Source organism: Ranitomeya imitator, chromosome 6 (assembly GCF_032444005.1).
Source record: "Ranitomeya imitator isolate aRanImi1 chromosome 6, aRanImi1.pri, whole genome shotgun sequence".
NCBI classification, from domain to species: Eukaryota; Metazoa; Chordata; class Amphibia; order Anura; family Dendrobatidae; genus Ranitomeya; species Ranitomeya imitator.
In genome coordinates, this window is record NC_091287.1 from 216,065,569 (window position 1) to 216,090,134 (window position 24,566).

The 24,566-nt window shown below is 43.0% G+C and overlaps 1 protein-coding gene across 7 annotated transcripts in view; it reads right to left on the minus strand.

Annotated features, from left to right (window-relative positions):
* The window catches only part of LOC138642361 (poly(rC)-binding protein 3-like), a 1,684,203-nt gene that overhangs the window by 126,567 nt on the left and 1,533,070 nt on the right, over positions 1 to 24,566 (minus strand). For all 7 annotated transcript variants that reach the window (XM_069730482.1, XM_069730484.1, XM_069730483.1 and 4 more), the window contains one exon: positions 13,924 to 14,061. In XM_069730482.1, coding sequence (XP_069586583.1) covers positions 13,924 to 14,001 — 78 coding nt within the window. In that variant the 5' untranslated portion in view covers positions 14,002 to 14,061. The remainder of the gene's footprint in view (positions 1 to 13,923; positions 14,062 to 24,566) is intronic.

A 24,566-nucleotide genomic window follows, 5' to 3' on the forward strand; every position in this document is an offset into this window, starting at 1 on the left:
ACCCCCCTCTGATCTGATTGGAGCTAGCGTCCATGTGACGCTAGCCCTCCAATTAGATGTGGAAAAACAATGTCTGCCTCGCTCCTCAGCTTCATCCCATCCGTGGAAGCTGAGGATGGCCCCCCCTGAACACCTGATCACCCCCCTGCACCCCTTTATCACCTGCTGCTGCCTGCTCTGTTTTCTCCTCTCCTACCCCCCACGCCTGTCAGCCCCTCCTCCCCTAGTGATCACCCTCTTTAGTGATCACCCCCTGATCACCCCCAACCCTCCCACCCCCCTGATCACCCCCTGCCCCCCACTGATCACCCCCTGCCCCCCTTTATCACCTGCAGCTTCTGTGCTTTTTTCTGCTCTCCTACTGCCCCCTGCGCCTGTCAGCCCATCCTCCCCTGGTGATCACTCTCTTCAGTGATCACCGCTAATCACCCCCTGCCCCCCTGATCACCCCCCTGCCCCCCTTTATCACCTGCTGCTGCCTGCTCCGTTTTCTCCTCTCCTACCCCCCACGCCTGTCAGCCCCTCCTCCCCTAGTGATCACCCTCTTTAGTGATCACCCCCTGATCAACCCCAACCCCCCCGCGCCCCCCCCCACCCCCCTGATCACCCCTTGCCCCCCACTGATCACCCCCTGCCCCCCTTTATCACCTGCAGCTTCTGTGCTTTTTTCTGCTCTCCTACCGCCCCCTGCACCTGTCAGCCCATCCTCCCCTGGTGATCACTCTCTTCAGTGATCACCGCTAATCACCCCCTGATCACCCCCTGCCCCCCTGATCACCCCCTGCCCCCCTGATCACCCCCTGCCCCCCACTGATCACCCCCTGCACTCATTTATCACCTGCAGCTGCTGCACTAATTTCTCCTCTTACCGCCCCCTGCGCCTGTCAGCCCCTCCTCACCTAGTGATCACCCTCTTCAGTGATCACCGCTAATCACCCCCTGCCCCGCTGATCACCCCCTGCCCCCCTGATCACCCCCTGCCCACCTGATCACCCCCCTTTATCACTTGCTGCTGCCAGCTCCATCTGACGCTGCATCTCCTCAGCCCCTTCCTGCCCCCCCGCGCCTGACAGCCCCCCGCGCCTGACAGCTCCCCCGCGCCTGACTGCCCCCCGCGCCTGACAGCCCCCCCCCCCCGCGCCTGACAGCCTCCTCCTGCAGAATAGTTTCACCAAACACTCGCACATACACACGCACACGCAACACCATAATAAAGTTTAGGGTTTTTTTTACACACGCACATACCCCACACACAATGTCCCGTTCATCCCAGTCATCAAGGCTGTACTCAGCTGAGGAGGCATATTCCTTTCTTGCCTCCGAAGCTGATAGTGAGGGAGAGGACCCCACTTTTCTGTACTCCTCCCACTCTTCCTCCTCTAGTGACACGGACTCGCCACCCCCAAGATGTCGCAGGACGAGAAATCGTCCGCAGTCCAGGGGAGGAGAGCCCGAGCCCAGGGGAGAAGACACACAGCCAAGAGTAAGTAACCCCCAACCTAGTGCTAGTCACGCCCAACCTAGCACTGGTGCCCCCGTCTGGACCCCCGTCCCTGAAAATTTTGCTCCACAGATTCCTGATTTCATTCCCCAATCAGGAATCCAATTTGAGACTGCCAACCTCCGGGAAATAGACTTTTTCAAAGTCTTTTTCTCGGAGTCAATCGTCAGTCTCATGGTGGAGCAAACAAATTTGTACGCCCTGCAATTTTTTTCCCAAAACCCAGTTTCATCATTTTCTCCTTGGAGTCCCGTTGACTCTGCAAAAATGTTGAAATATTGGGGACTGGTCCTTCACATGGGGATTGTGAAGAAACCAGAAATTCGCCAATACTGGAGTACTGATATTTTATATCAAACTCCAATATATGGCATGGTTATGAATCGCAAACGTTTTGAGGCGATTCATAAATTTCTCCACTTTAGGGACAATACGGACATCCTTCCTCGCGATGACCCGAATTTTGATAGGCTGTTCAAAATTCGGCCAGTTATCGAACACTTCAGCAACAAGTTTGCTGAAGTGTACATTCCCCAAAGGGAAATTTGTGTGGATGAATCCCTCATCCACTTCAAAGGGAGGCTTCAGTTCCGTCAGTACCTGCCAAGCAAAAGGGCGAGGTACGGGATAAAACTCTACAAGATCTGTGAGAGTACCTCAGGGTACACTCTCAGCTTTAGAGTTTATCAAGGAAAGGACACAAGGATCCAGCCCCCAGAATGTCCACCTGGTCTGGGAGTGAGTGGGAAAATAGTGTGGGATTTGGTCCACCCACTGCTTGATAAAGGTTACCATCTGTACGTTGATAACTTTTATACAAGCATCCCACTCTTTCAATCCCTCTCTGCCAGAGCTACCGTCGCTTGCGGTACCGTGCGCAGAAACCAGAGGGGTCTCCCTTTGTCACTAATTGAGCAGGCTCTCCCAAAGGGTGAGAGCCGGGCCCAATGTAATGGCAACATGCTTGTGGTCAAGTTCAAAGACAAAAGGGACGTCTTTTTCTTGACAACAATCCATGGTCCCGGCACCACGGCCACCACCGTTCGAGGTACCCCAGTACAGGTCCAAAAACCGGACTGTGCCCTGGGGTACAACAAACACATGGGGGGAGTTGATCTTTCTGATCAAGTCCTCCAGCCCTATAGTGCCATGTGGAAAACGAAGGTGTGGTATAAAAAACTGGCTGTGCACATCGTACAAATGGCACTGTATAACGCATACGTGCTATCACGATGTGCAGGCCAGACCAACAACACCTTCCTTCAGTTCCAGGAGGCGGTGATAAAGGCCCTGATGTTTGGAGGCGAGGAAGGAGCGGGCCCCAGCACCTCTGGAACTCAAGTTTCCCGTATGGTACCGGGGCAACATTTTCCCAGAGAGGGGATAAGAAAAAGGTGCCGAGTGTGCTATAAAAGGGGGACAAGAAAAACAACTCGTTTCCAATGTGAAACGTGTCCTGACAAACCTGGACTGTGTTTGAATGAATGCTTCAAAATTCATCACACGTCCATTGACTAAACACATCCTGACATGGACTCACCCACACCAGGCTGACATACACAACACCCGCACACCAACCTGACGTACACTATACCACACCACACACCAACGTGACGTACACTACGCCACACACACCAACCTGACACACTACGTCAGGTTGGTGTGTGTGTGGTGTAGTGTATTTCAGGTTGATGTTTGGTGTAGTGTATGTCAGGTTGGTGTGTGTGGTGTAGTATACACCACACACACCAACCTGACGTACACTACACCACACACACCAACCTGACGTACACTACACCACACACACCAGCCTGACATAGCATGTCAGGTTGGTGTGTGTGGCGTTGTGTACGTCAGGATGGTGTGTGGGGTGTATACTACACCACACATGACGTACACTACACCACACAACAACCTGACGTACACTACACCACACACACACCAACCTGACGAAGCGTGTCAGGTTGGTGTGTGTAGCGTTGTGTACGTCAGGTTGGTGTGTATAGTGTATGTCAGGTTGGTGTGTGTGTGTACTACACACACACCAACCTGACGTACACTACACCAACCTAACGTACACTATACCACACACCAACCTGACGTACACTACACCACACACACCAACCTGACGTAGTGTGTCAGGTTGGTGTGTGTGGCGTTGTGTACGTCAGGTTGGTGTGTGTGTGTATACTACACCACAAACACCAACCTGACGTACACTATACCACACCAACCTCACGTACAGTATACCACACACAAACCTGACGTACACTACACCACACACACCAGCCTGGCATAGCGTGTCAGGTTGGTGTGTGTGTCGTTGTGTACGTCAGGATGGTGTGTGGGGTGTATACTACACCACACATGACGTACACTACACCACACAACAACCTGACGTACACTACACCACACACACACCAACCTGACGAAGCGTGTCAGGTTGGTGTGTGTAGCGTTGTGTACGTCAGGTTGGTGTGTATAGTGTATGTCAGGTTGGTGTGTGTGTGTACTACACACACACCAACCTGACGTACACTACACCAACCTAACGTACACTATACCACACACCAACCTGACGTACACTACACCACACACACCAACCTGACGTAGTGTGTCAGGTTGGTGTGTGTGGCGTTGTGTACGTCAGGTTGGTGTGTGTGTGTATACTACACCACAAACAGCAACCTGACGTACACTACACCACACCAACCTCACGTACACTATACCACACACAAACCTGATGTACAGTACACCACACACACCAACCTGACGTAGCGTGTCAGGTTGGTCTGTGTGGCGCTGTGTACGTCAGGTTGGTGTGTGGTATAGTGTACGTCAGGTTGGTGCGTGTGGTGTATACTACACCAAATACACCAACCTGATGTACACTACACCACACCACACACCAACCTGACGTAGTGTCAGGTTGGTGTGTGGTGTGGTATAGTGTATGTCAGGTTGGTGTGTGTGTGTGGTGTATACTACACAACACACACCATCCTGACGTACACTAAACCACATACCAACCTGACATATACTACATACTTTCATTACGCAACGTGTCCGCTAATGATTGGAGCTAATTTTCCATTCAAAAAGTCAAATGGCGCTCCTTCCCTTCCGAGCCTTGCCGTGCGCCCAAACAGTGGTTCACCCCCACATGTGAGGTATCGGTGTACTCAGGAGAAATTGCCCAACAAATTTTAGGATCCATTTTATCTTGCTGCCCATGTAAAAATTAAAAAAATTGAAGCCAAAATAATTTTTTTGTGGAAAAAAAGTACTTTTTCATAATTACGGATCAATTTGTGAAGCACCGGGGGGTTCAAAATGCTCACTATGCATCTAGATAAGTTCCTTACGGGGTCTAGTTTCCAAAATGGGGTCACTTGTGGGGGAGCTCCAATGTTTAGGCCCACAGGAGCTCTCTAAGCGTGGCATGGTGTCCGCTAACATTTGGAGCTAATTTTTCACTCAAAAAGTCAAATGGCGCTGCTTCCCTTTCGAGCCATGCCGTGCGCCCAAACAGTGGTTCACCCCCACATGTGAGGTATCGCTATACTCAGGAGAAATTGCCCAACAAATTTTAGGATCCATTTTATCTTGCTGCCCATGTAAAAATTAAAAAAATTGAAGCCAAAATAATTTTTTTGTGGAAAAAAAGTACTTTTTCATTTTTACGGATCAATTTGTGAAGCACCTGGGGGTTCAAAGTGCTCACTATGCATCTAGATAAGCTCCTTTGGGGGTCTAGTTTCCAAAATGGGGTCACTTGTAGGGGAGCTCCAATGTTTAGGCACACAGGGTCTCTCCAAACGCGACATGGTGTCCGCTAACGATGGAGATAATTTTTCATTCAAAAAGTCAAATGGCGCTCCTTCCCTTCCGAGCCTTACCATGTGCCCAAACAGTGGTTTACCCCCACATGTGAGGTATTGGTGTACTCAGGAGAAATTGGCCAACAAATTTTAGGATCCATTTTATCCTGTTGCCCATGTGAAAATGAAAAAATTGAGGCTAAAAGAATTTTTTGTGAAAAAAAAGTACTTTTTCATTTTTACGGATCAATTTGTGAAGCACCTGGGGGTTTAAAGTGCTCACTATGCATCTAGATAAGTTCCTTGGGGCTCCAATTTTTAGGCACACGGGGGCTCTCCAAATGTGACATGGTGTCCGCTAAAGAGTGCAGCCAATTTTTCATTCAAAAAGTCAAATGGCGCTACTTCCCTTCCAAGCCCTGTCGTGGGCCCAAACAGTGGTTTACCCCCACATATGAGGTATCAGCGTACTCAGGACAAATTGGACAACAACTTTCGTGGTTCAGTTTCTCCTTTTACCATTGGGAAAATAAAGAAATTGTTGCTGAAAGATCATTTTTGTGACTAAAAAGTTAAATGTTCATTTTTTCCTTCCATGTTGCTTCTGCTGCTGTGAAGCACCCGAAGGGTTAATAAACTTCTTGAATCTGGTTTTGTGCACCTTGAGGGGTGCAGTTTTTAGAATGGTGTCACTTTTGGGCATTTTCAGCCATATAGACCCCTCAAACTGACTTCAAATGTGAGGTGGTCCCTAAAAAAAATGGTTTTGTAAATTTCGTTGTAAAAATGAGAAATTTCTGGTCAAATTTTAACCCTTATAACTTCCTAGCAAAAAAAAATTTTGTTTCCAAAATTGTGCTGATGTAAAGTAGACGTGTGGGAAATGTTATTTATTAACTATTTTGTGTCACATAACTCTCTGGTTTAACAGAATAAAAATTCAAAATGTGAAAATTGCGAAATTTTCAAAATTTTCGCTAAATTTCCGTTTTTATCACAAATAAACGCAGAATTTATTGACCTAAATTTACCACTAACATGAAGCCCAAGATGTCATGAAAAAACAATCTCAGAACCGCTAGGATCCATTGAAGCGTTCCTGAGTTATTACCTCATATAGGGACACTGGTCAGAATTGCAAAAAACGGCAAGGTCTTTAAGGTCAAAATAGGCTGGGTCATGAAGGGGTTAAAAACAACAGTATCACTGCATTTGATTGGCCAGCAAACTCGTCTGACCTTAATCTCATAGAGAATCTATGGGGTATTGTCAAGAGGAAGATGAGAGACACCAGACCCAACAATGCAGACAAGCTGAAGGCTGTAATCAAAGCAACCTGTGCTTCCATAACACCTCAGCATTGCCACAGGCTGATCACCTCCATGCCACGCCGCATTGATGCATTAATTGATGCAAAAGGATCCCTGACCAAGTACTGAGTGCATTTACTGACCATATATTTCAGTAAGCCAACATTTTGGATTCTAAAATCATTTTTCAAGCTGGTGTTATAAAATATTCTAATTTACTGAGATAATGACTTTGGGGTTTTCACTGGCTGTAAGTCATAATAATCAACATAAACAGAAATAAACACTTGAAATAGATCACTCTGTTTGTAGTGACTCTATATAATACATGAGTTTCACTTTTTGTATTGAAGAACTGAAATAAATTAACTTTTTGATAATATTCTAATTTTGTGAGAAGCAGTTGTATATGGTGCCGTACCTTATTATAAAGCTTCCTCTGTTGGTGTATACAGTGCTGTCTCTTACTGTACATAGTGTATTCTTGTTATTTTTGCTATTCACAGAGCCCTCTTTTATTACACAGTCCCCTCTCTTGTCAGATAAAATGACTGCTGGTGAAGCAGTCGGTGACCTGACCTGACAACCAGTCCATCAGCTCCTTCATTAGAAATTAAGCTTTCCCCCGTGCTTCATCAGCTGTCATTGCATTACACAGCTAACAAGACAGGACGGTATGTAATAAAGACAGGGCTCTATATAATCTGATATGTAAGGGACGGTGCTGGACATAACAAGAGCGGGCACTGTGTAAGAAGGTAAAAATATTCTCCAGTGGAAGAACCTTTTAAAAATTGCATAGTCTAGTATGCTGTAACAAAGAAAAAACTTCCAAAGGCACCATCTTGGAAGTACTCTCCAAATAAGTGAAATATGTTGTTTTATGTTGCAAGAACAAATGTATCTCCATCAGGGCCGGACTGGCCATCGGGCACTTCTAGCAAATGCCAGAAGGGCCGGTGGCAGTAGTGGGCCGCTCGCCAGCGCCGACTCCCCCCCCAGTGCCTACTCACCCCCTCGGCCGGAGATTACATGTGCGTCTCACTGTGCGTTCCATATAAGCATATACCAGATGTGATGTACACATAGCAACCATGCGGCTTTTGTTTACATTTGCAGCCGGAACTAACAGTTGCGCTACATCGCCGTATGTGACCATGGGACGCACCTAATATGCGTTCCACATAAGCCCACACCGGATGTGACGTGTACTGTATATAGCACTCACGTGGCTTCGGTTTACACTTGGAACCGGAAGCAATAGTTGCGCTCCAGCTCTGCGTGTCACTGCAAGACGCACCGGATATGATGACCTCTTCTTCATACGGCGTTCTATTTAAAGCCAAGGAACATGTGCGGTGAGTTCGTCCCTTTTCTATCGTGTGTGATGAATATCGCACATACATTCCCCGCTTTGCATTGAACGGCTTCTCCCCTGATGATCGAGCCGAGAGAAACGCGTTGGGAGATATAACGTGGGGATGAGTAGGTCAGGATCCTGTATGAACCCAAACACAGGGGCATTGTGTGGACTCTAGAGCCACCCCTAGGATTTCGGACATTCATGGACCCTGTTAACCCTGGCAGCGAAGGAAGGAACATATAGGTCAGGATCCTGTATGAACCCAAACACAGGGGCATTGTGTGGACTCTAGAGCCCCCCCTAGGATTTCGGACATTCATGGACCCTGTTAACCCTGGCAGCGAAGGAAGGAACATAAATAGGTGAGATTGTTCCTTTATTTTATTGATTACCTAGGCAACAAGTATACAGGCAATTGGTCACTCTTCTGTCTGAGTACATTTGGACAGTGATGTGACAATTGATTGGGCCTAATGGTAGCACTGGTAGGGTGCAATTTCTGAGATTTTTTTCTGTTATGGCTTTTCTTCTATTACGCCTTATTGTTTCCAGCACTCTGAATAGGTGTCTGCTAGTATGTGAATTATGTCGTGTTATTTGTTATTTATCTATGTATGCTGGTGGAGCTATGAGCCCCAGGATTTTACTATTTAAATTAAAAGTTATGTTTCAAATAATTTTTCAACAATTTTACCTTGCTGTTTAAACACTTTTGGATTCATTGGTAAATCTTCTAGTCTTGCTTGGGGCTGTATTACAGTCTATGGGGGCTGTGCTGTATTACATTTTATGGGGGGGCTGTATTACATTCTATGGGGGGCTGTATTACATTCTATGGGGGGTTGTATTCTCTGGGGGCTACATTATATTCTATGGGGGGCTGCATTATGCTCTTTGAGGGGGCTACCATACATTATATATGCAGGGGCTGCATTATACTATATGAGGAGGCTGTGAAACCAGAACACATGAGCTGCGCGCACAGTGAACAAGCCCGTAGAGACATGTTCACTGTGCGCGCAGCTCATGTGTTCTGGTTTCACATAATTGTTTTCTTGTGTCCACAAGACTGGGGAGGCCTCCACCCCTCTTTTTTTGAGCTGTGCGCACAGGAGCCATTCTGTCCAGCGTGTCCACATGGACATTCCTTTCCTGAATCCTGCTCATACAGGTATTGTACATATGACCAGGTTTTAAATACATAAGATAGGGATTACATACATTAGTTAGGACTGCTCTGATATGGGTATACCTTGACGTTTGGTAGAGCGGCTTAATATACATTTTTTGCAAAAAACGTATCAACCAAATACCCTGTTTTTTTCCATCTTTTTACTAGCACTTGCTGTCCACTGTGATTTTTTTGCAACAGTGTGTTTTTGGTTTTACTGTGCTTTTTTGTGTTTTCATATATGAGGAGGCTGCATTATATTCTCTGGGGCTTACTTTATACTCTGGGGTTGCATCATTATACTATATGTGGGCTGCATTATACTGTATCGAGGACTATGGGGAATACATTATACTATATGAAGAACTATGGGGTGCATTATACTATGGGAAGTGTTATGACCTGGTGGTTAGGAGCACCCGGTACGACCTGATAGTTAAACTCACACAGGACAAGCTCTGGGATGTGGGAGCTCTGCTGACCGCAGGCCCTAATCCTATCACACACACTAGAAATAGCCGTGGAGCGTTCCTGACTCTCCCTAGACGCCTCTGCACAGCCTAAGAGCTAGCTAGCCCTAGAGATAGAAAATAAAGCCTACCTTGCCTCAGAGAAATTCCCCAAAGGAAAAGGCAGCCCCCCACATATATTGACTGTGAGTAAAGATGAAAGTCACAAACGCAGAAATGAAACAGGTTTCAGCAAAGGGAGGCCAGACTTACTAAACAGACAGAGGATAGGAAAGGTATCTTTGCGGTCAGCACAAAAAACTACAAAAGACCACGCAGAGTGTGCAAAAAGACCTCCGCACCGACTAACGGTGCGGAGATGCCACTCTGCATCCCAGAGCTTCCAGCTAGCAAGACAAAATCATGATAACCAGCTGGACAAGGAAACAATGAACAAATAATAACTATCAGGAACTTAGTTTCTGCTGGAGAAGACAGGTCACCAGAAAGATCCAAGAGCGAACTGAACCAATGCAGGAACATTGACAGCTGGCATGGAGTAACGATCTGAGTGGAGTTAAATAGAGCAGCCAACCAAAGGATAAACCACGTCACCTGTGTAAGGAACCTCAGAAGCAGCAGCTTCACTCACAGCCACCAGAGGGAGTCCATGGACAGAACTCACCGAAGTACCATTCACGACCACAGGAGGGAGTTCGACAACAGAATTCACAACAGGGAAGTGAATTGTACTACATGGATGACAATGGTGGGGCAATATACTATATGGAGCACTATGAGGAATGTAATATACTGTATGGAGGACTGAGGAGTGTATTATAGTATATGGACGACTGAGGTGCACATTATACTATATGGAGGACTGAGGTGCACATTAAAATATATGGAGGACTATGGTGTGTATTATACTAAACAAGCAAAATGCTGCCTATTCATCGAGTGATTGGATTGTTTATGTGGGAACAGAAATCCTTGTTCTCAGCAGCACATTGCCGGTGTAAACTGTAGTTGTGCTGCTGACAACATGGTACTGTTGGTGTAAAGAGACCGGGAAACAAGCAAACGACTTCAGTATTGTCCATCACACTCGTTTAGCGGCCTGAGATCAGCGCATGTAAATACAACCAAAATGCTTTGCAGGGAGACCAGGCAAGAATGATGACAGTTCCAGTTAGCACCCGGCGACTGGGAATTGTGCTAACGCTACTGCTTTTCTCAGCCGCCAGAGCATTTAATTCTGGTATGTGTAATGATTTTTAGGGTTCATGTTAGCTGCGTAATGTCAGCTGCTATCAATCCCTGGTGTAAGTAATGGAGAGGTGTCTATCAGACACCCCCACTACTAGCCCAGACCTGGAGAGACCCAGCAACTCTGAAGAGCGGTGACGGTAGTAACAATTCCGCTCTTCACAGTCACCGAGCTCAGCGCAAGACACAGAATATCTGAAGAACAGTGACATTACTGATGTCACCGCTCTTCAGAGTCACCGGGTCTCGTGCTGCGCAGCGGAACCAAAAGTGGCTGTAGGCAACGTTTATGGAGCATCAGAATGAGGTTCCATAGCCTTTGGTCGTCTCATCTCTTCATTATCTACGAGATCCAGTTATGTAGGTAAAGTAGCGGCTTTTCTTGGTACTGCAACTAAAAGCAATAAATAGGACTGAGCTGTAATGCTGGATACAGCAGTAATTATATGTTATATAGTCATGTTACACTCCCATCACAAGTGTACAAAGATATTATACAGTCACCATGTGACAAGTGGGCCCGTGTAACTTCAAGTGCCAGGGCTGAATTTTAGTCCCAGTCCGGCCCTGATCTCCATAATGTAAAGGTTATTAGCTTTCATTTGTGAGTAATAATACAAGAGATTACCAAGAATAGTAACCCAAAATAGCAAAATAACCCCACTCTCTAATATATGATTGTTACCGTCCCTCTGGAATTATATGTCTAATCTGATTTCCCCATGAGTTAATGAAATTTGAGATAATCAGTGGTGATTGCATATCATCACAGGAAATACATATGCAGGATAATGGTGGTGCTGACCCTAGCACTATATATAAGTGTATATTCATTGGTATACATCATAAATGGCTGAAGGCGGTTTAAAAATGTCACAGATAAATAAGTATATTACCTTCAAAATTTCTGGGAATGGACTTGCTTTTTTCTGTTGTATTTCAAATGATTTTGAATAAAAGAAAGCTACAAAGAATGCAATATTGTGGAGCCATTGTCCCCTAGAAGCATTGTGTAATAGTGTCATATACAGCCCCTGCATGAGGCCTACAGACACGATGTTTAACAAAGAATTCATAAAAATGCTACCAATCACATTTTTAATGTAAATGTTTCAGACTGTTCTGACACTTTTTGTTGAAATGTATATAGGGTAAATGTTCTCTTTCAGTGTTTTATAGCTTAGAATAAAAAAAGAACTGATGTAGTATTTGTAATGCAGCATATTCAGCACCAGATAAGCCCAGAACACATTATTATTCAGGTTTTTACATTTGGAAAGCAACTGAATGCACAAATATAATTTAGATTCCATATGTTGCACCTACTGTATGTCTGATTTTTTATTGGACTTGAGAGCTAACATTCTAATATATTACTCAATCTAACAAGCATCTGACATTACTTTCCTAGCAGAGGAATCTGCTATGGCAAACACGCTGCACTACTTTGCACTGCTGCTAAAATATCAATGGCGCAGGTACCATGTGTGCTCCTGTTAGCCAATGGTTAGCCAGCTCTCAGTCAAGCTCTGCGATGCATTCACATAGCTGAGTCAGATCCCCACCAATCTATTTTGATGGCTTATCCTACACAGAAGGTATAAAATTGACAAATCTGGACTTTGTAAGGGCAAACTGTTTGTGGAAACCTAGAAGCAGCTCTTAATAAGGCTTTTACAGTCAGACTTTATACAATTCTAGAGGTACCCTGATCTTAAAGTAGAAAAGTCAGGCAAACAACGGGTTAACGGTCAGTTCAGGTTCAGCAACAGATTCAACAAGCTGGTCAAGAAGCTTGGCTTAACAGGAGACAACACAATCCAGTAAGTACACTTATAACTGCTGAGGGTTTAAACTGGGTGTGGTACTGCCTCATAGTTGGTGTGCCAGCGCCATCTTGGTGGAGACAAATTTCCTCTAGTAAAATGGCACCGGCAGTAGCACCTGGGCAGTAGCATCTATAGCGTTCCAAATTATGTTACTGCGCAGGCAAGGCCTGCACCATTTTGAGAAAGAATTTTTTTTCTGAAGAAATTTATATCACTAAATAAAAAGAATATATGGAAATTATAGATCTAATCATAGTACAGCGCTGGCGCCTGCATAAGGGGCAGGTCACTGAGGGACCAGACCTGTCATAAGCCATATATATGAATATGTAAGCAGAGCACCACATGAAGACCCCCCACAGGCTGCCAAGAATCACGAGCATATCATTAACTGAAAACTACAAATACAGATTAAACAACAACCAACAATCTATTATACTTTAAACATTTCCTACCATTCCCTTATTACACTCCTGAGAAGAGCCGTCAAGAAAGCACATGGTCATTGTGCACATCGCACAGTGATGGACATATACTGAGCCTCCATTGGAATTGACAACCGACAAATACTTAGTAGAGCAGGGACTAGCCCAGCCCCTGTAACGGGCACCACTCTTCATTTCAGGGAGGGGGAGGAAGCTGTGGCAGTGACTGCAACCTCTGCGTCCTGAGGATGCTTCGCTTCAGTACCGCAGGGATCCTCAAACAAAAGCACCATCAAAAAAGGAAATAGTAAAAATATAAAGCAGATAGTGTAGTGAGGGAACTGTAGAGAATTTTTAATTAACGTTTATTACAAAATAAATTAGATTATGGCATTAAATAGACTGGCATTTAGAATAAAAATTAATTTGTGTTTCGGACCACCGCTTTAGTTCCAGTGGTCTTCAAAATGTTTTGCCCAGCTCTGGTAATTTTTATTATTCTAGAAAGCTTAATTCTGTTGATTCTATTGACCCAACATATATCTCAATAGATAGCTACGGCAGCTAAACAGAGGTAGAACATAAAAGGCTAACAGAAATAGTAAAGAAAAAACGAAACAGTAATGTATGGCCATGAATACAAAGCAGACATAATCCATCAAGTGGACTAAGTCTAACTATTTAGAACTTATAAAAGCCGGACAGGTAAATGCATTTACATTGGAAATGAATCAGAATGTTTGATAAAAAGTCCTATTCTTAGGAGTGCCATGTTTTGATCTTACCTTTCCATGCATTAATAAACGTATGGTCAATGTGACATTAAGACCCCCTTCTGGAGCATTTGAATCGTTGGTGTTCATTTCGGGTCACTTCTTTTGGACAGACCGGGCAACAGACTGCTTTCTTCTTTCTTCTTTAACCTGCAGGGATAAACGAAGTCAATGAAGCAATATGACAAGTATGTCCTGCATAAATGGCTCCCAGCTGAGAAGGACGGTAGTAATATACAGTATGTAAATGCTCCACGTCTCTACTCTGGCCATCATGTCACTTGAAATGAGGAGCTTCGGATTATTTTAATGGACGTAGAATCAGCCATTTTATGCTCTTAAATCCTGATTCCAGTTCTACGCTGTAACATGAAATTTTGTAGTGGAAACAAATACATTTAAGTTCAGCATATTTAACCCCTCACCAACACCTATCTGCTGCCTTAATGATTCTTGGCAAATCTAGTAAATGTAGCTCAGCATTCCAACACGGTCCCATTTATGTTTCAATTCTTTCAAAATAGAAAAGTGTATGCTTTGTTAATGATATTCAAAGGAAATATAGCCCAGGATATTCGGAAGCACACACAGCAGGGATAGGGGCATTAGAGCATGATTATAAGATGGATGCTACTTAAAAGGAAGGTGTCATCTCCTTGAAGACAGCAAAGGAAATACTTATTTTTCTTTCATTGATAGTCAGAACGTATGACTTAACAATGCCATCTCTTTCAATTCGATGATCCCATCTAAGGATGACAGAATTGTTTTTATTAGTCCACAAATTGTGGTTCCAGGGCTTTAGGTACAGCTCCATATTATAGAAATTATTTTGCACTGAGGTGAAAATACTTTGTGAAAATTATGCTACAATACATTTGATCTAAATAACTGACACAATGCAGAAGTGTCTATAACTTTTTTGTATCAGTGACATTTAAATAGATGAATATTCACTGTACAGTGTGTAATTAGTACAAGGACAATGGCATTTCCGAGAGGATTTCAGGTGAAAATCCAACATTAAAAACACTTGACTAAAAAAGATCCAGATTTTCAATGCACTTAAAATACTTTACAGTACATACAATTGAAGATTTTTTTTTGTTTGATTACAGATTTTTGAAACACTATAAAAATACATCCAACCCAAAAATTCCACACAGGCTTGAGGAACTCATATGAATGGCTCATTATATCTTGTCCATCTTTTGTCATTCCTATGGACTACAAGGAAAAAAAGAACAAGCCTTGTGCAAATAATGGAGAATCATTTAAAATTACATTAATCCTGAAGAGTTATTTCAAGCATTTATGGTATATACACAAAATACTCTTGTAAATATACTATTCTTATGACCAACACCAACAATTAATTTTTGGCATTTTCACCAAGAAAATTTTGGTAAATAAAATATAAATGATGGGACTAGGGTTAAAATTTGTCTATATGTGATTGGTCCAGTGAAAGGAAACAGAGAATTAGTTTTAGAGGATGAATATTAATGAAATATCCTCAGATTGGGTAGTAGCTAATAGTTCAGTATAACAGAGTTTCAGTATTGGGCCCTCTTCTTTTTAATATACTTAATAATGATCTTGTTGAGAGTATACAGAATAAAATTTAAATATTTTCAGACGATATTAGGCTCCGTCAGGTAAACAGCACAGAGGACAGATTTAGGATAGCTGGACGCATTGGCCAGGAAATAACAATTTAAGTTTTTCACTGTCATAGATAAATATAAGGTCGAGGAATCAAAATGTACAATTATGTATTACATAGTAATACATTGGGTAAAGTTTTCACGAAAAATTAAATACATATATATACAGTATATATACATACTGAACTGTATTAGTTCATTATACTAAATTGAGTAAATAGAGTATGCCCATGGAGAATGCATTATACTATAGAGTCCTATGAGGAGTTCATTATATTATATGGAGGCCTATGGTGAATGCATTATACTAAATAGAGTATGCCTAGGTAGAATGCATTATGCTATATAGAGTCTGTCTGTGGGTAGTGCATTATACTATATAGAGTCTGCCTATGGGGAATGCATTATAATATATAGAGTCTGCCTGTGGGGAGTGCATTATAATATATAGAGTCTGCCTGTGGGTAGTGCATTATACTATATAGAGTCTGCCTATGGAGGTACATTATACTATATATAGTCTGCCTACGGGAAATGCATTATACTATATAGAGCCTACCTGTAATGAACAGGTGATTCAGAACCACAATGGACCTTGAAGTTCAGAGCACACAAAGTGACCTGACAATTACCAAAAACATAGGACGAGCTCTGAGACGTGGGAACTCTGCTGACCGCAATCCCTAATCCTATCCAACCACACTAAAGGTAGCCGTGGAGCGCTCCTGACCAGTCCTATGCGCCTCGAGCACAACCTGAGAAACTAGCTAGCGCTAAGAAAGAAAAATAAGCCTACCTTGCCTCAGAGAAATACCCCAAAGGAAAAGGCAGCGCCCCACATATAATGACTGTGAGTTGAGATGAAAATACAAACGCAGAGATTAAATAGATTTAGCAAAGTGAGGCCCAACTTACTGAACAGACCGAAGATAGGAAAGATTGCTTTGCGGTCAACACAAAACCCTAAAAACAACCACGCAGAGGGGGCAAAAAGACCCTCTGCACCGACTAACGGTACGGAGGTGCTCCCTCTGCCTCCCAGAGCTTCCAGCAAGCAAGAAAAACCAATATAGCAAGCTGGACAGAAAAAATAGCAAACAAAAATAACACAAGCAAAACTTAGCTTATGCAGGATAGACTGCCCACAGGAACGATCCAGGAGGAAGCAAGACCAATACTAGAACATTGACTGGAGGCCAGGATCAAAGCACTAGGTGGAGTTAAATAGAGCAGCACCTAACGACTTAACCTCATCACCTGAGGAAGGAAACTCAGAAGCCGCAGTACCACTCTCATCCACCAAAGGAAGCTCATAGACAGAACCAGCCGAAGTACCACTCACGACCACAGGAGGGAGCTTGGCCACAGAATTCACAACACCTACCTATGGGAAGTGCATTATACAATATAAAGTCTACTTATTGGGAGTGCATAATACTATATAGAGTCTGCCTATGGGGGGTGCATTATACTATGTAGAGTTTGCCTGTTGGAAGTGCACTATATTGAGAAGTAGCTGGTGCAGTGTACTATATGGAGGCTATCTTGGGGGTCATCATAAAGTGTGGAGATTACAGTGATGGGGCCATCATACAGTGTTGGAGCCATCAAACAGTTTGGGGGCTACTAAGCGGTCAGTATACTGTGAGGTTGGTAATATACATGGAGGGGTCATAACTGTGTATAGGGGAACTGTACAGGGGGAGACTCAAGACATCATTAAATGTAAAGTGGGCACTTATTGTTATAGGGGAACTCAGGTTACTGTGACTATCAAAGGGGCATATACAAAAAACAGCTGCACTCAAGTCTTGGTTTCAACGTAGAAAGTTTTTTTTGTTTTTATTCAAGTGCACAGGCACCACCAAATAATTTTTAGAGAGAAAAACAAGTGATTGCGGACAACACGGTAACACGGTAACGTTTCGACCTGGCAAGGTCTTTTTCAAAACCTCACTTAAATGGGAGGAGTGGTAAGGAAGAGAAGGTATGAGCAGAGAGTCCCCAAGGACAGTTCTAAGTAGAATCCAGGAGTAAGATGTCCGTATCATTGGTGGTGCAAAGGGGCACACAGGGCATTATTATTTTCTAGGTTTCTAGGGGGCAAAATGCTGGAACGTTTTTCTAGGGCACTTGTACATGGCATTACTATATTCTAGAGGTTTGTTTTACTATCTAGAGGCACACTGTTCCACAGAGCAGGTGCAGTAATAGGGACACATATGGCAGCAGAGGCTCAGCAATGGGGTATCAGCAGGATAAGGAATTTTTGCAGGTTGGGAATATATGGTGATGATGCTGAAAATATGAGAAGTGAAATGTGTTTTTGTTGTAATCTCTGCAGCTGAGTCCTGGCTGGAGAAGTTGTCATGTCGATCTGGGCCAGATGGAGATGACTGGAAAAGTGAACGATTCCATCAGAAAGAACGTCAGCTGTAAGTCACGATCTATAACTGTGCAGTAATCTCATAAGCGTTCTGTAGGACTGGTATCTACCACTGACCATATGGCGGTAATATCAATATTGGTGTTTATATAGAGATTATTTTCAGGAACAGCGCAGTCATCTGCTGAGGTTCTCCTCCACTATTATGGTGCGTCACCCAGTTGTAATCAAGGTTATCTGTTTAGGGGCCCACTCAGAAGTTTTGCCCCCCCTGAACCAAAATCCTAACTATGACTCTGACTACGACTGTGCATTGTCAATATTTTACTCTCTGGATTTGCTCAAAACTTAGTGGAAATTTGTTTCAAGTACACACAGAGCTTGTGGCGTGCTGCATGGAAAAACTACTATGGATACAATCAAAGACTTTATATGTTTTTTCATCAGTGTGATTATGTCAAAGTGGTTATCAATAGCCTTGACATCACAACACATAGCTGCAAGGGGTTAAACAAAAATACAGATTTTGGGTTAAAATAGAAGTTTGTTGACATCAACATTACAATATTAATTGCTTTGGCTTATGACATGTCACCTTCACATTTAGCCTGTTTCTTATAGACAGAGCAGCTCTTGCCTGTGGCTCAATGGATATTTCAGTTTAGTGCAGAACACTATTTGCAGCAAAGGAATCGAGAACTTGCTGAATTTGAGCAATTATTACTATTATTATTATTATTTATTTATATAGCACCATTAATTCCATGGTGCTGTACATGAGAAAGAGGTTACATACAGGGTTATAGATATCGATTACAGTAGGCAGGTTTACAGTGACAGACTGGTACAGAGGGGAGAGGACCCTGTCCATGCGGACTTACATTCTATGAGCAATGTCACAGCACATTTATATCTATAGCTGCGATTCCCTCTAAGGGCAAAGACCTGCCAGTCTCAAATTTATAGGAATGAGATTTATAATCCCTTATGGGAGCTTAAGGTTTTAATAATTCTTTCATTTGTTTGCCTTTCACAAAAAAGTACCCATGACAGCAGGGGTTAAAAAAACATTTGACCTTTATATTTATAAGGTAACTGTCGTTTTAATTTCTATTTCATAAATCATAAAAATAAGCAAATTTGTAATATACAGTATCTTATCAGAGGAATCTGCTTCTTTCTCTGCCAGAATTGTTCAGTCATTATCAAAAGAGAGAGAAGATAAACCTGGTTTATTACCATGCTTACCTTCTCCATCTCTGTATACACAGCACTGAATCAGAGCTGTGTATATAGGTTAGGAAACAGTGGCACTGACTGTGCTTCCTCTTCCGGACCCAGTGAACATGTAACCATTTGGAACTGCTGGGTCCTATGAAATTTCAACAGCTTTTGTTATGCAGGCAGGAGGCTGAAATTCCCCTGTAGATGGAGCTTATATACAAGACTCAAATAAAATGGAATCAATAAAAAAGAGAATGTATTAAATGTCCCCCTCCTCAAAGATCTTTTAAGATCTTATCAGGGGCAAAATTAATAAAATAAAGAAATAAAAATAGTAAAAATAAAATATATAAAAGCATAAAAAAGAGACACTGCCAGTTTAACCCCTTTACCCCCAAGGGTGGTTTGCACGTCAATGACCAGGCCAATTTTTACAATTCTGACCACTGTCCCTTTATGAGGTTATAACTCCGAAACGCTTCAACGGATCCTGGTGATTCTGACATTGTTTTCTCGTGACATATTGTACTTCATGATAGTGGTAAAATTTCTTTGATAGTACCTGCGTTTATTTGTGAAAAAAATGGAAATTTGGCGAAAATTTTGAAAATTTCACAATTTTCAAACTTTGAATTTTTATGCAATTAAATCACAGAGATATGTCACACAAAATACTTAATAAGTAACATTTCCCACATGTCTCCTTTACATCAGCATAATTTTGGAACCAATTTTTTTTTGTTAGGGAGTTATAAGGGTTAAAAGTTGACCAGCAATTTCTCATTTTTACAACACCATTTTTTTTTAGGGACCACGTCTCATTTGAAGTCATTTTGAGGGGTCTATATGATAGAAAATGCCCAAGTGTGACACCATTCTAAAAATTGCACCCCTCAAGGTGCTCAAAACCACATTCAAGAAGTTTATTAACCCTTTAGGTGTTTAATAGGAATTTTTGGAATGTTTAAATAAAAATGAACATTTAACTTTTTTACACAAAAAATTTACTTCAGCTCCAATTTGTTTTATTTTACCAAGGGTAACAGGAGAAATTGGACCCAAAAAGTTGTTGTCCAATTTGTCCTGAGTACGCTGATACCCCATATGTGGCAGTAAACCACTGTTTGGGCGCATGGGAGAGCTCGGAAGGGAAGGAGCGCTATTTGACTTTTCAATGCAAAATTGACAGGAATTGAGATGGGACGCCATGTTGCGTTTGGAGAGCCACTGATGTGCCTAAACATTGAAACCCCCCACAAGTGACACCATTTTGGAAAGTAGACCCCCTAAGGAACTTATCTGGATGTGTGGTGAGCACTTTGACCCACCAAGTGCTTCACAGAAGTTTATAATGCAGAACCGTAAAAATAAAAAATCATATTTTTTCACAAAAATTATATTTTTGCCCCCAATTTTTTTTTTTCCAAGGGTAAGAGAAGAAATTGGACCTCAAAAGTTGTTGTCCAATTTGTCCTGAGTACGCTGATACCCCATATGTGGCAGTAAACCACTGTTTGGGCGCATGGGAGAGCTCGGAAGGGAAGGAGCGCAGTTTGACTTTTCAATGCAAAATTGACAGAAATTGAGATGGGACGCCATGTTGCGTTTGGAGAGCCACTGATGTGCCTAAACATTGAAACCCCCCACAAGTGACACCATTTTGGAAAGTAGACCCCCTAAGGAACTTATCTAGAGGTGTGGTGAGCACTTTGACCCACCAAGTGCTTCACAGAAGTTTATAATGCAGAACCGTAAAAATAAAAAATCATATTTTTTCACAAAAATTATATTTTTGCCCCCAATTTTTTATTTTTCCAAGGGTAAGAGAAGAAATTGGACCTCAAAAGTTGTTGTCCAATGTGTCCCGAGTACGCTGATACCCCATATGTGGCAGTAAACCACTGTTTGGGCGCATGGGAGAGCTCGGAAGGGAAGGAGCGCCGTTTGACTTTTCAATGCAAAATTGACAGGAATTGAGATGGGACACCATGTTGCGTTTGGAGAGCCACTGATGTGCCTAAACATTGAAACCCCCCACAAGTGACACCATTTTGGAAAGTAGACCCCCTAAGGAACTTATCTGGATGTGTGGTGAGCACTTTGACCCACCAAGGGCTTCACAGAAGTTTATAATGCAGAGCCATAAAAATAAAACAAAATTTTTTTCCCACAAAAATTATTTTTTAGCCCCCGGTTTTGTATTTTCCCTAGGGTAACAGGAGAAATTGGACCCCAAACGTTGTTGTCCAATTTGTCCTGAGTACGCTGATACCCCATATGTGGGGGGGAACCACCGTTTGGGCGCATGGGAGGGCTCGGAAGGGAAGGAGCGCCATTTGGAATGCAGACTTAGATGGAATGGTCTGCAGGCGTCACATTGCGTTTGCAGAGCCCCTAATGTACCTAAACAGTAGAAACCCCCCACAAGTGACACCATTTTGGAAAGTAGACCCCCTAAGGAACTCATCTTGATGTGTTGTGAGAGCTTTGAACCCCCAAGTATTTCACTACAGTTTATAACGCAGAGCCATGCAAATAAAAAATATTTTTTTTTCCACAAAAATTATATTTTAGCCCCCAGTTTTGTATTTTTCCAAGGTTAGCAGGAGAAATTGGACCCTAAATGTTGTTGTCCAATTTGTCCTGAGTATGCTGATACCCGATATGTGGGGGGGAACCACCGTTTGGGCGCATGGGAGGGCTCGGAAGGGAAGGAGCATCATTTGGAATGCAGACTTAGATGGATTGGTCTGCAGGCGTCACATTGCGTTTGCAGAGCCCCTAATGTACCTAAACAGTAGAAACCCCCCACAAGTGACCCCATATTGGAAACTAGACCCCTCAATGAACTTATCTAGATGTGTTGTGAGAACTTTGAACCGCCAAGTGTTTCACTACAGTTTATAACGCAGAGCCGTAAAAATAAAAAATCTTTTTGTTTTCCCACAAAAATTATTTTTTAGCCCCCAGTTTTGTATTTTCCCAAGGGTAACAGGAGAAATTGGTCCACAAAAGTTGTTGTCCAATTTGTCCTGAGTACGCTGATACCCCATATGTTGGGGTAAACCCCTGTTTGGGCACACAGGAGAGCTCGGAAGGGAAGGAGCACTGTTTTACTTTTTCAACGCAGAATTGGCTGGAATTGAGATCGGACGCCATGTCGTGTTTGGAGAGCCCCTGATGTGCCGAAACAGTGGAAACCCCCCAATTATAACTGAAACCCTAATCTAAACACACCCCTAACCCTAATTCCAACGGTAACCCTAACCACACCTCTAACCCTGACACACCCCTAACCCTAATCCCAACCCTATTCCCAACTGTAAATGTAATCTAAACCCTAACCCTAACTTTAGCCCCAACCCTAACTGTAGCCCCAACCCTAACCCTAGCCCTAACCCTAGCCCTAACCCTAGCCCTAACCCTAGCCCTAACCCTAGCCCTAACCCTAGCCCTAGCCCTAACCCTAGCCCTAACCCTAGCCCTAGCCCTAACCCTAGCCCTAACCCTAGCCCTAACCCTAGCCCTAGCCCTAACCCTAGCCCTAACCCTAGCCCTAATGGGAAAATGGAAATAAATACATTTTTTTTTATTTTTCCCTAACTAAGGGGGTGATGAAGGGGGGTTTGATTTACTTTTATAGCGAGTTTTTTAGCGGATTTTTATGATTGGCAGCCGTCACACACTGAAAGACGCTTTTTATTGCAAAAAATATTTTTTGCACTACCACATTTTGAGAGCTATAATTTTTCCATATTTTGGTCCACAGAGTCATGTGAGGTCTTGTTTTTTGCGGGACGAGTTGACGTTTTTATTGAAAACACTTTTGGGCACGTGACATTTTTTGATCGCTTTTTATTCCGATTTTTGTGAGGAAGAATGACCAAAAGCCAGCTATTCATGAATTTCTATTGGGGGAGGCGTTTATACCGTTCCGCGTTTGGTAAAATTGATAAATCAGTTTTATTCTTCGGGTCAGTACGATTACAGCGATACCTCATTTATATCATTTTTTTATGGTTTGGCGCTTTTATACGATAAAAACTATTTTACAGAAAAAATAATTATTTTTGCATCGCTTTATTCTCAGGACTATAACTTTTATATTTTTTTGCTGATGATGCTGTATGGCAGCTCTTTTTTTGCGAGACAATATGACGCTTTCAGCGGTACCATGGTTATTTATATCTGTCCTTTTGATCGCGTGTTATTCCACTTTTTGTTCGGCGGTATGATAATAAAGCGTTGTTTTTTGCCTCGTTTTTTTTTTTTTTCTTACGGTGTTTACTGAAGGGGTTAACTAGTGGGCCAGTTTTATAGGTTGGGTCGTTACGGACGCGGCGATACTAAATATGTGTACTTTTATTGGTTTTTTTTTTATTTAGATGAAGAAATGTATTTATGGGAATAATATTTTTTTTTTTTCATTATTTTGGAATATTTTTTTTTATTTTTTTTACACATTTGGAAAATTTTTTTTTTACTTTTTTACTTTGTCCCAGGGGGGATATCACAGATCAGTGATCTGACAGTTTGCACAGCACTCTGTCAGATCACTGATCTGACATGCAGCGCTGCAAGCTTCACAGTGCCTGCTCTGAGCAGGCTCTGTGAAGCCACCTCCCTCCCTGCAGGACCCGGATCCGCGGCCATCTTGGATCCGGGGCTGGAGGGAGCAGGGAGGGAGGTGAGACCCTCGCAGCAACGCGATCACATCGCGTTGCTGCGGGGGGCTCAGGGAAGCCCGCAGGGAGCCCCCTCCCTGCGCGGTGCTTCCCTGCACCGCCGGCACATCGCGATCATCTTTGATCGCGGTGTGCCAGGGGTTAATGTGCCGGGGGCGGTCCGTGACCGCTCCTGGCACATAGTGCCGGATGTCAGCTGCGATAAGCAGCTGACACCCGGCCGCGATCGGCCGCGCTCCCCCCGTGAGCGCGGCCGATCGGCTATGACGTACTATCCCGTCCAGGGTCAGATAAGCCCAGGGCACCTCGACGGGATAGTACGTCTAAGGTCACAGAGGGGTTAAATTGGTGTTTGTAGCCCCACCCCATTAAAATAACTTCAACAGGAAAGGAAAAGCAATTTAAAATGTTTAAGCCGTGTGTTTTTTTACAAAAATAAATTAAAAAGTGAGAAATAGAGATATAGTTCTTATTTTTCTTTACAAATTCCTGTGACATCAGCAAAAAAAAATGGCAGGACAAATGGAGTCCACATGTTGCGAAAAAAAGAGGCAAAAGAACACTTGAATGTCCGCATGAGAAAAAAATTATACTGCCGTTAAAGGAGTGTGTGTAATAAAACCTGAAAATGTGTCTTGTCATGAAGAAGGGTAAATGGCCTATTCAAGATTAACTGGTTAAATGTGATTTCCT